This window comes from Manis pentadactyla, chromosome 15 (genome assembly GCF_030020395.1).
Source record: "Manis pentadactyla isolate mManPen7 chromosome 15, mManPen7.hap1, whole genome shotgun sequence".
In the NCBI taxonomy this organism is placed as follows: Eukaryota; Metazoa; Chordata; class Mammalia; order Pholidota; family Manidae; genus Manis; species Manis pentadactyla.
Window position 1 is genome coordinate 17,000,823 of NC_080033.1, and position 16,625 is coordinate 17,017,447.

At 43.5% G+C, this 16,625-nt stretch overlaps 1 protein-coding gene across 1 annotated transcript in view; it reads left to right on the forward strand.

Annotated features, from left to right (window-relative positions):
• LOC130681128 (zinc finger protein 541-like) overlaps nt 1–16,625 on the forward strand; it is a 41,480-nt gene that overhangs the window by 17,095 nt on the left and 7,760 nt on the right. Inside the window, exons 4-8 of the mRNA XM_057493376.1 lie at nt 107–761; nt 2,407–2,468; nt 2,857–2,913; nt 4,224–4,431; nt 4,494–4,527. Of these exons, the coding sequence (XP_057349359.1) occupies nt 107–761; nt 2,407–2,468; nt 2,857–2,913; nt 4,224–4,431; nt 4,494–4,527 (1,016 nt within the window). The remainder of the gene's footprint in view (nt 1–106; nt 762–2,406; nt 2,469–2,856; nt 2,914–4,223; nt 4,432–4,493; nt 4,528–16,625) is intronic.

Consider the following 16,625-nt stretch of genomic DNA (forward strand, 5'->3'; position numbering starts at 1 on the left):
GAGCTCCACTGCCCCTTGGGAGCACTGTGGGGGGAGTCAGGCTCGGGACCCTGCAGTGGGAGGCTGAGCCCCAGTGACCTCTGACTCCCTTCTCGTGTGACTCCAGGACTAGGCACATGCTCACCCACCAGAAGACCAAGCCCTTTGCGTGTAGGGAGCAGGGCTGCAGCAAGAGCTACTGTGATGATCGCTCCCTGCGCCAGCACTACGAGGTCCAGCACGGCTTGTGCGTCCTGAAGGAGGCCCCCCCTGAGGAAGAAGCCTGTGGGGACTCCTCTCCTGCCCACGAGGGGGCCGGCCAGCCTGCTGCGGATGGCCTGCGGTCCCTGATGCCTCCAGAAGCCAGGTCCTCAGGCCCCCTTTTGCCCAACCGAGAGCCCCTGCGCTCTATTGTAAGCAGCATGGTCCACCAGGAGATCTCTTCTCTCGGCCCAGTCCTGGCCGGGCCCTCAGATGACGGGGAAGGGAAAAACACAGCCTGTCCCTCCCCACCCTCACTGGGGCCTTACACCTGCACCCCAGCGGCCCCAGGGACCCTGGGCACTGATGTTCCTGAGGAGTGTCATCCCCTGTGGAAGGAGCCTGCCACTGGGTTCACAGCCATTCACTCCAGGGTAGCAGAGGATGGTGGTCCACACCCAGCTGAGTTGGAGCGGCCACCCCAGCAACTGCCCACCCTGGAGAGCTGGCAGGAGGCTGGGCCTTCGGTGGACCCCCCACAGGACTCAAAGCCCAAGCTGACGATATCCAACAGGATCCAGGTACCTGACTTTATGCTGTGAGATGAGAGTCTCACTCATCACTTGTTTCCGAATTTGAGTTGTCCAGGCATTTTACTTAGTGCCTGTGCATATTCAGAGCCAGTTTTACAGAGGGGAAGTGAAGGTTCAGAGAGATCGTGGCCCCCCACCAACCTCCCCCACAGAAAAGCCAGGATGAAGGCTTTGCAGAATTGCTGGGACGCCCCGTGTCACCTTTCCTCACTGAGTTTTTTCTGCTTGCTTTCCTCTTGCCCTTCTCTTCCTTCTGGGTTTGCCCCTCAAATTCTCCAGAGGATATAAAGGTTCCTTCCCCCTTAGTATTCCTGCATGAGATGCCATCTCTGGCTGTGGGGCAAGGGTGCCCACATGTGTCAGCACTTGTGCAGCATTAGCCTGGCTCCTCCCCAGGTGGTGGTCACGAGGACCTGGGCGCCAAGCGGTCAGCTGCTTCTCTTTGCGACATGCTGAGGTCGAGCACCCGAAAGCTGCATCCTTTTTTTTTTTTAAACAGCTTTAATATTCGTGTGCCATCTAACCATTTTAAGTCACACCATCTGGTGACTTTTAGTATACTCAAGAAGGTTGTGCACCATTACCACTTTTTCCAGAACATTTTCATCACCCCAGAAATTAACCCCACACCCTTAGTTGTCCCCCCAGGTCTCCCTATAACCTCCCAACCCCTGGCACTATGAATCTACCTCTGTCTCTAAGGATTTGCCTACTCTGGACATCTCATATAATTGAGATCATACACTATGGCCTTTCATGTCTGCCTTCTTCCACTCAGCATAATGTTTTCAAAGTTCATGTTGTAGCATATGCCAGGCTTCTCTCCTTTTTATGGCTGAGTAATACTCCATTGTGTGGATACATCACATTTTGTTTATTTATTCATCAGTTGATCACCATTTGGGTTGTTTCCACTTGGCCATCGTGAATAGTGCTTCTGTGAGCATTTGTACAAGTTTTTGTGGGGACATACATTTTCATTTCTCTCGGAAATTACCTAGGAGTGGAATTATTAGTTCATGGGGTAGCTCTGTGTTTAACCATCTGAGAAGCTGCCAGGCTTTTCCAAAGCAGTTGCGCCATTTCACATCCCCATCCTCGGGGGATGAGGGCTTCGATTTCTCCACAGCCTCATCAGCACTTGCTATTGTCCAATTTTTTTTAAACCATAGCCATTCTAGTGGATGTGAGGTGCTACCTCATCATGGTCTGACTCACGAGGCTCTAACGGCTGGTGGTGCTGAGCATCTTTTCATGTGCTTATCAGCCATTCATGTCTTCGGTTTGGTGTCTGTTCATATCCTTTGCGCACTTTTGAACTGGGTTATTTGAGTTTTGTTGAGCTGTAAGAGTTCTTTATGTATTGTACATACAAGGCCCTTATGAGATGTATAATGTGTAATGACTTTCTCCCATTCTGTGGGATCTTACTTTCTTGATGGTGTCCCTTGATGCAGGGAAGTTTTAAGTTTTGATAAGTCCAGTTTGTTCTCTTTCTGTGTCATCCAAGAAAGCATTGCCTAATCCAAGGTCACGGAGTCACACCTGTGTTTTCTTCTTGGCACTTTGTAGTTTTAGTCCTTGCATATGCCTCATTTTTGATATGTTGGCTCAAATGTATTTTCATATTCAGGATGGAAATACCTACCGGCTCCCCGATCCAGTGAAGGAGGAGAGCATGGCAGCAGGCAGATGGTAAGTTCAGAAGCCTCTCCCTGCTGGGCCTTGGGGCTCAACCCCTCGGGAGTCCTCTGGGAGCTTTTATGTGCTGGCCTTGGGCGAGTGAGCTCTGGATGCTTCAGCCCTGAAGAGGTACATGCCAGGCCATGAAGGAATGGGGTATTGTCTCCATTTCTGGGGATTCATCAAGAGTTGTCAGTGGATCAGACTTAAAAGCAAAAAAAGAAAAAAACGGGTGGAGTCCCCTTCTCCCATTCTTCCCTCCTGCCGTGTCTGTACATAGCAACCAGCAAAATGGAGGCCCTGCAGATTGGGCAGAGCCAAGGAGCAGGTATGTCTGCAAGAATTGCATCCAGATGTTTTATACAGAGAAAGGGCTGACCAGCCATATTTGTTTTCACAGTGACAAGTGGCTGTCACCTCAAAGGAAGCAGGACCAACAGGTGAAGGTGCGCGTGCAGTAGGTTCTGTGTTCGCAGGGTGCTCACAGGCTTTGGGGGAGGGAGTCAGTGGCTGGGTGTCATTGTCTCAGGATGGAGGCGTCCTCCTGGGGAAGCCTGGGCAGGGACCAGGAGTCAGGCTGCGCTGCTCTGGGGGGCAGGCTGGCGCTTGAGCCTGGAGCGTCCCCTCTGCCGCCTGCCTATGGTTCCTCGTAGGCTGCCATCTCTTCTCTGTCGGTGTTTGGGTGTCCGGCATGGAGTTTTTCAAGCCTCTGAGACAGGCGCTGAGGCCGGAGGTGGAGGCACAGAGCCCCCCAGGAGCCTGGAAACCCTCGACGGCATGAGCACAGCTCCTCTGGGGACGCCTGCGTCGGAGCCTGTGGGCCCAGTGAGCCAGCCCCCGGGGAGCACCGCCAAGGTGGGTACTGGTCGGTCCACTTCCTTTCCACTGCTTCCTGCACAACCTGCCAGTGGAAGCCATGGGCAGAGCCCAAACCAAGCGCCACAAAAAATCTCTCCAGAACAGCTTGACTTGCGCGTTCATTCATCCACCTTCCATGCCGGCCCTGTGGGGGCAGTGCCGAGGACACCATGGTAACAGGGACGGCCCCAGCCTGGCGTCCTGGTCTGCCAGTCCAGGTGAGTAGATGGACCCATGTCAGACAGTGAGGACTCAGACTGGGCTGGGCTGGGAGGAGGAGCAGAGGGACTGAGGGGACCCCAGAGACCCCGCCTGAGGAGGTCAAGGAGGATTTTCTGGAGGGGGTCAGAGCTGAGACCTGGAGGATGAGGAGCAGTAAGACTGGTAGAAAGAGGGGAGATTGTGTGGAGGTGGGTAAGAGATGTAAGTTCATGGGATCAGCCATTGCAGCCTGGACTGAAGGGTCCCACCTGGAGAAGCCCCCTCCAGGCCGGGCGACAGGGTTCATAGATCCCCTTGTCCATATCATGGAGCTGTGGTCATTTTTCATCTTGTAGTGCTGTTGCACTGCATCTCTGGCCGCATCTCTATGTGCCAGTCATTTTAACAAGTTGACGCTGGCCTCATACATCTCCGAAACCCTTTGTATCAGCGCCTCTCCTTGGGGGTGTGTGCACATGAGGAAGCTTCCCGCATCATACATCCATGCCGAGAGTCTGGGGTCTGGCTCGGGCATGGTGGTCCCGCTCGGCCCCCTTGTTGAGGCCGGCTCGGACCAGGGTGTTGGGTGTTACATTTCCCTCTGGCTCCATGGGCAGTGCCCTTGCCTATACGCGTGCCCCCTTAAAGACTGAACTGTGTACACGTGTCCTCAAGTCACCCCCTGTGGCTTTGAATTCTCTTCTCCAGGGACAAGACAGACAGCGAGGAGAGTAGCCAGCCCAGAAAGCGGAGAAAGTGCCTGCGGCCCAAGGCATCGTTCCTGCCTCCCGCTCCTTATGCCTTTGGGGAGCCGGGCCCCGAAGGAGGCCACCAGAGCTGCCTGTGGTTTCCGGTGCTCCTGGTGGACCACTCCCTGCAGGGACTGTTCCAGTGGTCTCCCAGTATGCTGCCCCTGGTGCTGAGCCCCATCCGGGAGGGGTCTGGGCTGTATTTAAACACTGTTCCATGTCCACTCAGGATGATTCTGACAAAGTCATCGGCAGCAAGCTTGGTGAGTGAGGCTCAGGCATGTCATGTCTGACCATCACATGGCAGGCCTGCTATGGGCCAGATGCAACTCGACATGTAGCATTTGATCCAGGGGTTCTCTCTGGCCTTCGGCTGTGTCCAGCCTGAGGGTCCCATGGCTGCTCAGAGGTATCCAAGGACGATGTGGAACCAGCAGCCTTCTAGGTGCTGAGAATTTTACAGGCAGAAGGAAAATATGGAAGCCATTTAGCCTGACCACCCTTCTGTCTGTCCTCTTGAATAATTTTGTTAGCAGCTTTATTGGTACATAATTCACATACCATATGAACACCTATTTAAAATACAGTGTTTTTTAGTAAATTCATAGACTTGTGCATCCATCGCACCATGTAATTTTAGAGCAATTTCATCACCCCAGAAGCAGCACTGTACATTTGCAGTCACACACACCCCACAGCCCCCATCTCCCCAGCCCTGGGCAACCACTGATCATCTCTAATCATCATGGATGCACCTACTCTGGACATTGCATGTAATTGGAATCATACAGTATGTGGCATTTGGCATTTAGTTTGTTCATTTAGCATAATGTTTTCAAAGTTCATCCATGTTACAGCATATACAGTGCTTCAGTCCTTTTTATGGCTGAATAATATTCCATTGTGTGGATACACAAAATTTAACCATTTATACCTGATGAGTATTTGGGTTGTTTCCATCTTTTAATTATCATGAATAATGCTGTTATGAACATTCACATACAAGTTTTTGTTGGACAAAGGCTTTCATTTCTCTTGAGTTTATGCCTAGGAGTGGAATTGCTGGGTCATAGGGTAACTATGTTTAATGGTTTAATGCCAGACTGTTTTCCAAAATGGCTGAGCCATGTTAATAAATTTCGTTGCACATTGCATGCAAGTTCCAATTTTCCACATCCTTGCCAGTGATTCTTTATAAATTATAACTTTCCTAGTGGGCATAAAATATCTTATTGTGGTTTTGATGTGCATTTCTCCTATGGTAATGATGTTGATATCTTCCGATGTGCTTATTGTCCATTTGTGTATTTTCTCAGAAGAAATGTCTATTCAGATCCTTTGCCCCTTTTTAAAATTGAGTTATTATCTTTGTATTCCTGAGTTGTAAGAGCTCCTTACATATTGTGGATGCAAGCCCCTTATTAGATACATGATTTGGAAATTCTCTCCTGTTTCGTGTCTTATCTTTTCATTTTATTTATGGTATTTGCGGTACAAGAGTTTTTATTTTTTGTCACTTGTGCTTTTGGTGTTGTATCTGCAGTTTTGCCTGACTAAAAGTCACAATTGCTTTTTTTAAGTCAGTTAAGAAAAGAGAAGAAATATGCAATTATGCTGACTTTTACTCCTTTCTCTTCAAAGAGTTTTGTAATTTTAACTCTTACATTTAGGTCTTTGATTGATTTTAAGTTAACTTTTATATATTATGTGAGGTTGGAGTCTAAATTCATTCCTTTGTGTGGGGATATCAGTTGTTCCAGCACCGTTTGTTAAAGAGATTATTCTTTCCCCCATTGAGCAGGTGTGGCACCTTTGTGGAAAATCAACTGACCATAGTGATTTTAGATTTTTCTTATTTTTTAATACAGACAGTTACAACTGTAAGTTCCCTCAGAGCATTGCTTTAGCCACATTCCATAAGTTTTAGTATGTTATATTCTTCTTTCCATTTATCTCAAAGTATTCCCTAATTTATCTTTTGATTTCTTCTTAAATACACTGATTATTGAGGAGTGTGTTGTTTTATTTCCACATATTTGTGAATTTTCCAAATTGTCTCCTTTTATTGATTAATAATGCAATTGTTTTGTAGTCAGAGAACATGCTTTGTATTAAGTTGTTCCTTTTAAATGTATTGAGACATGTTTTATGGCTAGAATATGTTCTGTCCTGAAGAATGTTCTATGTGTGCATAAGAATATATTCTACTGATGTTGGGTGGAAGGCACCAAAAATGTTCCTATGTCTTGTTTTATTCTGTATGGTTGTCCTATCCATTACTGCAAGTACTGAAATCTCCAACTATTGTTTTGAATTGTTTATTTCATACTCAGTTTTGTCAGTTTCTGCTTCATGTATTTTTGGACTATGTTTTTAGGTGCATATATGCTTATAATTGTCATATCTTCCTGATGGTGTGATTGTTTTTTCCATGAAGTGACTACAATGTTCTTTATCATCACTGCAATAATTTTATCATTATCTCTAGTTTTTTTTTAAAGCCTAATTAGCCTAACATTAGTACCATTCTGTCTCTTTTATGGTTGTTTACTTGGTATATTTTTTCTGTACTTGTATTTTCAACCTGCTTATGTTTTTTAAAATAAACCATGTCTCCTATAGATTATATTAGTTGGATCATACATTTTTTATCTAATCTGACGAACTCTGCATTTTGATTGGTTTATTCAATCCAGTGTCACTTAATGTTACATTGTTATAGGGAGGTTTACATTTGCCATTATGCTTTTGATTGTATGTACCTTGCCTTTTTCTCCTTCTGTTCCTGTATTCTGGCTTTCTTTTATATTAAGTGTTTTCTATTGTAACATTTTAACTCCTTTAGTTTTTCATTTTTTTCTTAATCATTCCTTAGTGGTTGCTCTAGGACTTAAAACTACATCTTAACGTTATCAGAATCTGTTCAGATATATAATAACTTACAGTGAAATATAGAAACATTACTCCTATACAGCTCTATTTCTCCTAACCCTTTTTCTCTTATTATGTATGTATGTACTTTATATATATATTTCATTTTCTATATGTGTGTGTGTATATACATACAAATCCAGCAATACATTGTTTAGTTCTTACATTATACTATTTTGTATTATGTAACAAAAACTGAGAGAATAAAGGAAAGCAAGCATTATTTATACAATTTCTTATGTAACGTTTTTAGTTACCATTTCTCATCTCTTCATTTATTTATTTCTGTGGATTGGAGTTACTGTATGGAGTGTTATTTCTCTACTCCAATGCATCTCCCCTCTGTTGTGCTGTTGTTGTCATATATATGTTTATAAATTACAGGCCTATAACACTAATGTTTCATGCATTTACTTTTTAAGTCAAGAAAAGAAAAAATATGCAATTATATTGCCTTTTATAATTACCTACATAAGTACATTTACCAGTGTTTTGTATTTGTTTGGATTCAGGTTACTATCTAATGTATTTTTTTCTTTCAGTCTGAAACTTCCTGTAGTATTTATTTTCATTGTGGAGGTGTAATTCACATGTCATACAATTCATCCCTTTAAAGTATACAATACAGCAGTGGTTGGTACTTTGTCAGAGCTGTGCAACTGTTGTTACCATCAATTTCCAGATATTTTTATCATATCCCAAGGAAGCCCTGTGCTCAGCATTCGCTGTTGTCCCTCCCCTCCCAACCCTGTCCCCAGCCGTAGGTAACCACGAATCTACTTTCTGTCCTGTAGGCTCGGCTGTTCTGGACAATTCATGTAAGTGGAAATCATACGATCTGTGCTTCTTTGTATCTTCTTTCAGTTAGCATAAAAACTTAGGGTTTCATCCATGTTGTGCATATCAGAACTTCATTTCTTTTCATGCATGGCTGAATAATTCTCTACCTTTAATGTTCTTTATAAGACAGGTCTGCAAGTAACAAATTTCCTTGGTTTTTATTGACCTAAGGATGTCTTTTTTCACCTTCATTTTTGAAAGGTAATTTGCTGGATATAAGATTCTTGGTTGACAGTTTTTACTTCCAGCAATGAGATCATGTTGTCCCACTGCCTTCCAACTACTATCATGTCCGATGAGAAGTCAGCTGTTAATCTTACTGGGGTGTACGTCTATATTATGTTATTTTTCTCTTTTTGCTTCCAAGGTCCTTCTCTTTGGCTTTCAGTATTTTGCCTATAATGTGCCATATGGTGAGCTCTTTTGTTTATCCTACTTGGAGTTTATAGAGTTTCTTGGATGTATGTATTTTTTCATCACATTTTGGGCATTTCCCACCATGAAATACTTTAAATATTTTCCTTTTCCTTTCTCCTCTCCTCCTTGTATTCCCATTACACGTGTTGCTGCACTTATTGATGCCCCACATTTCTCTGTGGCTCTTTGTTTTCCTTCACTTTTCTCTCTGTTCTTCAAAATCCATCATCTCCATGGATCTAGCTTTAAGTTGGCTGCTGGTTTCTTCTGCCAGCTCAAATCTATATTTTGCTTATTGTCCTTTCTTAACTCAAAAATTTCCATTTGGTTCTTTTTTTTTTTTTTAAACAATTTCTACTTCTAAATAGTATTCTCTCTTTGATGAGCATTTTTCATTGTACCTTCCTTTAGCTCTTTAGGCATGAGAGCTGGGAGGAGAGGGACCCCCTGTGTCCCTGGCTGCACCTCCCTGGAGTAGAGCCCTCCAAGTAGAGCTTCTGATACACAGTGCATGGGGTTGGTAGGTAAGGGAACAAGTCATGGCTCAGATGCCACAAACTCACTATTCTTACCGACATTTACTCAGTTGTCCTGAATGAATATTTCTTAAAATGCTGTATACCTTTAGGATAACTTCTAGAGACTTTAACTGCTTTAAAAATAATTTTTACCAGTTACTTTGTTGTTTTACAATTTGTCTTTCTAGAAGTCCTAGTCGTATTCCACATGATCTTTTTAACAATTTTTGTTGTGGCTACAAGAGTTAACGTAAGACCTACCATCTAACAGACGTTTTAAGTGTTCAATATAGTATTGTTGGCAGTGCCATACAGCAGATCTCTAGAGTTTATTCATCTTCCTTAACTGAGACTTTACACTCCTTGCTTAGTAACTCCCCATTTCCCACAATCCTATCCCTGGCCACCACCATTCCACCCTTTGGTTATATGGATTTAACTATTTTACATACTACATGTTAAGTGCATTCATGCAGTATTTCTCTTTCTGTGACTGGCTTATTTCATTTAATGTTCTCAAGGGGTTCATCAATGTTGTTGCATATTGCAAAATTCCCTTTTTTCAAGGCTAAATAGGATTCCATTGTATGTATAAACCACATATTCTTTACCCATTCATGTGTCGATGGGCATCTTGGTTGTTTCCACATCTTAGCTATTGTGAATCACGTTGCAGTGAACATGGGAGTGCAGGTGTGTCTTTGAGAGGCTGATTTCGATCATTTTGGGTCAATACCGACAAGTGGGGTTGCTGGATCATACGGTAGTTCTGTTGTTAGTGTTCTGAAAGAGCTCCCGTCCTTGCAAGCTTGGGAACCCTGCTTTCAGCTGCTCTACAAAAGAAGGTAGAAGGGGACCCTGCATCACTTCCAGTAAGTGTTCTTGATGCTTTCTGTTATGCGTTTTCTAGATCAACTGGATGACTCTTCCGGCAGCCATGTTATAAAGGATGACACCAAGCCCCACATTCGAATGTGAGTTTGAACAGACTTAGAACCTGGGGGTCCTACCAAAGTGGGGATATTCTTACCCTCCTTGTGTTCCCCCACAGCTCCTTCCTCACAGGGGCGTTAGCTCCTCTCTGGGAGAGAAGTGGTAGATTTCTCTGGGTGTATGTGGGAAGTTCCTCCAATGTTCCTTCTTTCTTGGCATCCCATAGTTGGGCCCACGGGGACAAATGCCCAGGACCCTGGGGATATAGGTAGAACTGGTGATGGCACATGTGAGGCTTGAGTATCCATGGGATGTGACTAGAGGGATGTAGCCATGGATGTAGAAGCATGCCAGGCATCAGCATACACCTCCCCTGTCCGGGACCCCTAGAGGGGAACCTGAGGGAGAAGCCTGGTGATAAAATTGGAGGAAGGGAGTGTAGCTGGACAGTATCTAGAACACTTGTCCATGTCTGTCCGGGGTGACAAATACTCAGCAGATGCATCTGGGAGATGACAGACGTTTCCACAGAGCAGGGTTGTGGCCTGAGAGCAGGGCACGTCACACATCTCCGTCTTATTTCCCATCTTAGTCACATGTGTATGTCTCGTGTGTGGCCTCATTTCAGACGCATCAGGAGAGGAAAGAAGTTTCAGGCCGAGATCCCGGAGCTCCAGGAGCGCCCTACAGCCGAGACCATTGAACATGGAGCTTCTCTGGTCTGGAAGCCATCGGACGATGCAATTAGCAATCCAGAAACACAGGGTAGAGGTGGCTGAGACATGGTGGCCAAATTCCCAAGGGCTCCCCCCTTCCCTCATCTCCAAGGAGTTCCTCCTCCCAGTTCTCACCTGGACCAAGAAGCAGTATCCCTGGGTGGGGTAGCAGGCTGTGGGACCAGGATGTCTCCCCCCGCCCCCCATTCTTCTCATGCAGTAACCATCCAGGTCATCCTGAGCAGGTCCCAGGAGCAGGGTTTCTGCCCTTCCTCCCTGTCCTTCCCGTCACTTACAGTGAAATACGGAAACATTACTTCTATACAGCTCTATTTCTCCGAACCCTCGTGCTCTTATTATTCATATATGTACTTTATATATGTATGTGTATGTGAGTGTGTGTGTATATAAACCCTGCAAAACATCGATTCTTATATTATACAATTTTGTTTTATGTAACAAAAGCTGAGAGAATAAGGGAATGTAAGCATTATTTATACAGTTTGTTATATAACATTTTTCATTACCGTTTCTCATCTCTTCATTTATTCCTGTGGATTTGAGTTACTGTATGGAGTGCTATTTCTTTACTCCAATGCATCTCCCCTTTGTTGTGCTGTTGTTGTCGTATATATGTTTATAAATTACAGGCCTATAACAGTAGTGTTTTATGCAATTACTTTTTAGTTCAATTAAGAAAAGAGAAAAAGTATGCATTTAGACTGACTTTTATAATTACCTATATAAGTACATTTACCAGTGTTTTTTGTTTCTTTGTTTGGATTCAGATTACTATCTCATGTCATTTTCTCTTTCAGTCTGAAGAACTTCCTGTAGTATTTATTTATATTGTGGAGGTGTAATTCACATGCCATACAATTCATCCCCTTAAAATAAACTATACAGTGTTAGTTGGTATTTCAGAGCTGTGTGTGCAACCGTTGCTACCATCAATTTTTGGATATTTTCATCATGCCCAAGGGGGCCCTGTACTCAGCAGTCACTCTTGTCCCTCCCCTCTCGACCCTGTCCCCAGCTGTAGGGAACCACAAATCTACTTTCTGTCCTGTAGGCTCGGCTCTTCTGGACATTTCATATAAGTGGGAATCATACAGTGTGTGCTTCTTTGTGTTTTCTTCCAGTTAGCATGAAAACTTAGGGTTTCACCCATGTTGTGTATATCAGAACTTCATTTCTTTTCATGGCTGAATAATTCTCTCCCTTTAATGTTCCTTGTAAGATATGTCTGCAAGCAACAAGTTTCCTCAGTTTTTATTTACCTAAGGATGTCTTTTTCCACCTTCATTTGTGAAAGGTAATTTGCTGGATATAAGATTCTTGGTTGAGTTTTTACTTCCAGCAATGAGATCATGTTGTCCCACTGCCTTCCAACTGCTGTCATGTCCGATGAGAAGTCAGCTGTTGATCTTACTGGAGTGTACGTGTATATCACGTTATTTTTCTCTTTTTGTTTTCAAGCTTTTTATCTTTGGCTTTCAGTATTTTGCCTAAGATGTGCCCAGATGGAGAGCTTTTTGTGTTTGTGCTACTTGGATTTTATAGAGTTTCTTGGATGTATGTATTGTTTTTTTTGTCACATTTTGTGCATTTTCTGCCATTAAATACTTTAAATATTTTTCTGTTCCTTTCTCCACTCCTCCTTGTATTCCCATTGCACGTGTTGCTGCACTTATTGATGCCCCACATTTCTCTGTGGCTCTTCGTTTTCCTTCATTCATTTATTTTTCTCTCTGTTCTTCAAAATCCATAATCTCCATGGATCTAGCTTTAAGTTGGCTGCTGGTTACCTCCGCCAGCTCAAATCTACATTTTGGTTATTGTCGTTAACTCCAAGATTTCCCTTTGGTTGGAAAAAAAAACAATTTCTACCTCTTAATTGTATTCTCTCTTTGATGAGCATTTTTCATTGTACCTTCCTTTAGCTCTTTAGGCATGAGAGCTGGGAGGAGAGGGACCCCCTGTGTCCCTGGCTGCACCTCCCTGGAGTAGAGCCCTCCAAGTAGAGCTTCTGATACACAGTGCATGGGGTTGGTAGGTAAGGGAACAAGTCATGGCTCAGATGCCACAAACTCACTATTCTTACCGACATTTACTCAGTTGTCCTGAATGAATATTTCTTAAAATGCTGTATACCTTTAGGATAACTTCTAGAGACTTTAACTGCTTTAAAAATAATTTTTACCAGTTACTTTGTTGTTTTACAATTTGTCTTTCTAGAAGTCCTAGTCGTATTCCACATGATCTTTTTAACAATTTTTGTTGTGGCTACAAGAGTTAACGTAAGACCTACCATCTAACAGACGTTTTAAGTGTTCAATATAGTATTGTTGGCAGTGCCATACAGCAGATCTCTAGAGTTTATTCATCTTCCTTAACTGAGACTTTACACTCCTTGCTTAGTAACTCCCCATTTCCCACAATCCTATCCCTGGCCACCACCATTCCACCCTTTGGTTATATGGATTTAACTATTTTACATACTACATGTTAAGTGCATTCATGCAGTATTTCTCTTTCTGTGACTGGCTTATTTCATTTAATGTTCTCAAGGGGTTCATCAATGTTGTTGCATATTGCAAAATTCCCTTTTTTCAAGGCTAAATAGGATTCCATTGTATGTATAAACCACATATTCTTTACCCATTCATGTGTCGATGGGCATCTTGGTTGTTTCCACATCTTAGCTATTGTGAATCACGTTGCAGTGAACATGGGAGTGCAGGTGTGTCTTTGAGAGGCTGATTTCGATCATTTTGGGTCAATACCGACAAGTGGGGTTGCTGGATCATACGGTAGTTCTGTTGTTAGTGTTCTGAAAGAGCTCCCGTCCTTGCAAGCTTGGGAACCCTGCTTTCAGCTGCTCTACAAAAGAAGGTAGAAGGGGACCCTGCATCACTTCCAGTAAGTGTTCTTGATGCTTTCTGTTATGCGTTTTCTAGATCAACTGGATGACTCTTCCGGCAGCCATGTTATAAAGGATGACACCAAGCCCCACATTCGAATGTGAGTTTGAACAGACTTAGAACCTGGGGGTCCTACCAAAGTGGGGATATTCTTACCCTCCTTGTGTTCCCCCACAGCTCCTTCCTCACAGGGGCGTTAGCTCCTCTCTGGGAGAGAAGTGGTAGATTTCTCTGGGTGTATGTGGGAAGTTCCTCCAATGTTCCTTCTTTCTTGGCATCCCATAGTTGGGCCCACGGGGACAAATGCCCAGGACCCTGGGGATATAGGTAGAACTGGTGATGGCACATGTGAGGCTTGAGTATCCATGGGATGTGACTAGAGGGATGTAGCCATGGATGTAGAAGCATGCCAGGCATCAGCATACACCTCCCCTGTCCGGGACCCCTAGAGGGGAACCTGAGGGAGAAGCCTGGTGATAAAATTGGAGGAAGGGAGTGTAGCTGGACAGTATCTAGAACACTTGTCCATGTCTGTCCGGGGTGACAAATACTCAGCAGATGCATCTGGGAGATGACAGACGTTTCCACAGAGCAGGGTTGTGGCCTGAGAGCAGGGCACGTCACACATCTCCGTCTTATTTCCCATCTTAGTCACATGTGTATGTCTCGTGTGTGGCCTCATTTCAGACGCATCAGGAGAGGAAAGAAGTTTCAGGCCGAGATCCCGGAGCTCCAGGAGCGCCCTACAGCCGAGACCATTGAACATGGAGCTTCTCTGGTCTGGAAGCCATCGGACGATGCAATTAGCAATCCAGAAACACAGGGTAGAGGTGGCTGAGACATGGTGGCCAAATTCCCAAGGGCTCCCCCCTTCCCTCATCTCCAAGGAGTTCCTCCTCCCAGTTCTCACCTGGACCAAGAAGCAGTATCCCTGGGTGGGGTAGCAGGCTGTGGGACCAGGATGTCTCCCCCCGCCCCCCATTCTTCTCATGCAGTAACCATCCAGGTCATCCTGAGCAGGTCCCAGGAGCAGGGTTTCTGCCCTTCCTCCCTGTCCTTCCCGTCACTTACAGTGAAATACGGAAACATTACTTCTATACAGCTCTATTTCTCCGAACCCTCGTGCTCTTATTATTCATATATGTACTTTATATATGTATGTGTATGTGAGTGTGTGTGTATATAAACCCTGCAAAACATCGATTCTTATATTATACAATTTTGTTTTATGTAACAAAAGCTGAGAGAATAAGGGAATGTAAGCATTATTTATACAGTTTGTTATATAACATTTTTCATTACCGTTTCTCATCTCTTCATTTATTCCTGTGGATTTGAGTTACTGTATGGAGTGCTATTTCTTTACTCCAATGCATCTCCCCTTTGTTGTGCTGTTGTTGTCGTATATATGTTTATAAATTACAGGCCTATAACAGTAGTGTTTTATGCAATTACTTTTTAGTTCAATTAAGAAAAGAGAAAAAGTATGCATTTAGACTGACTTTTATAATTACCTATATAAGTACATTTACCAGTGTTTTTTGTTTCTTTGTTTGGATTCAGATTACTATCTCATGTCATTTTCTCTTTCAGTCTGAAGAACTTCCTGTAGTATTTATTTATATTGTGGAGGTGTAATTCACATGCCATACAATTCATCCCCTTAAAATAAACTATACAGTGTTAGTTGGTATTTCAGAGCTGTGTGTGCAACCGTTGCTACCATCAATTTTTGGATATTTTCATCATGCCCAAGGGGGCCCTGTACTCAGCAGTCACTCTTGTCCCTCCCCTCTCGACCCTGTCCCCAGCTGTAGGGAACCACAAATCTACTTTCTGTCCTGTAGGCTCGGCTCTTCTGGACATTTCATATAAGTGGGAATCATACAGTGTGTGCTTCTTTGTGTTTTCTTCCAGTTAGCATGAAAACTTAGGGTTTCACCCATGTTGTGTATATCAGAACTTCATTTCTTTTCATGGCTGAATAATTCTCTCCCTTTAATGTTCCTTGTAAGATATGTCTGCAAGCAACAAGTTTCCTCAGTTTTTATTTACCTAAGGATGTCTTTTTCCACCTTCATTTGTGAAAGGTAATTTGCTGGATATAAGATTCTTGGTTGAGTTTTTACTTCCAGCAATGAGATCATGTTGTCCCACTGCCTTCCAACTGCTGTCATGTCCGATGAGAAGTCAGCTGTTGATCTTACTGGAGTGTACGTGTATATCACGTTATTTTTCTCTTTTTGTTTTCAAGCTTTTTATCTTTGGCTTTCAGTATTTTGCCTAAGATGTGCCCAGATGGAGAGCTTTTTGTGTTTGTGCTACTTGGATTTTATAGAGTTTCTTGGATGTATGTATTGTTTTTTTTGTCACATTTTGTGCATTTTCTGCCATTAAATACTTTAAATATTTTTCTGTTCCTTTCTCCACTCCTCCTTGTATTCCCATTGCACGTGTTGCTGCACTTATTGATGCCCCACATTTCTCTGTGGCTCTTCGTTTTCCTTCATTCATTTATTTTTCTCTCTGTTCTTCAAAATCCATAATCTCCATGGATCTAGCTTTAAGTTGGCTGCTGGTTACCTCCGCCAGCTCAAATCTACATTTTGGTTATTGTCGTTAACTCCAAGATTTCCCTTTGGTTGGAAAAAAAAACAATTTCTACCTCTTAATTGTATTCTCTCTTTGATGAGCATTTTTCATTGTACCTTCCTTTAGCTCTTTAGGCATGAGAGCTGGGAGGAGAGGGACCCCCTGTGTCCCTGGCTGCACCTCCCTGGAGTAGAGCCCTCCAAGTAGAGCTTCTGATACACAGTGCATGGGGTTGGTAGGTAAGGGAACAAGTCATGGCTCAGATGCCACAAACTCACTATTCTTACCGACATTTACTCAGTTGTCCTGAATGAGTATTTCTTAAAATGCTGTATACCTTTAGGATAACTTCTAGAGACTTTAACTGCTTTAAAAATAATTTTTACCAGTTACTTTGTTGTTTTACAATTTGCCTTCATGAAGTCCTAGTTGTATTCCACATGATCTTTTTAACAATTTTGGTTGTGACAAGAAGAGTGAACATAAGACC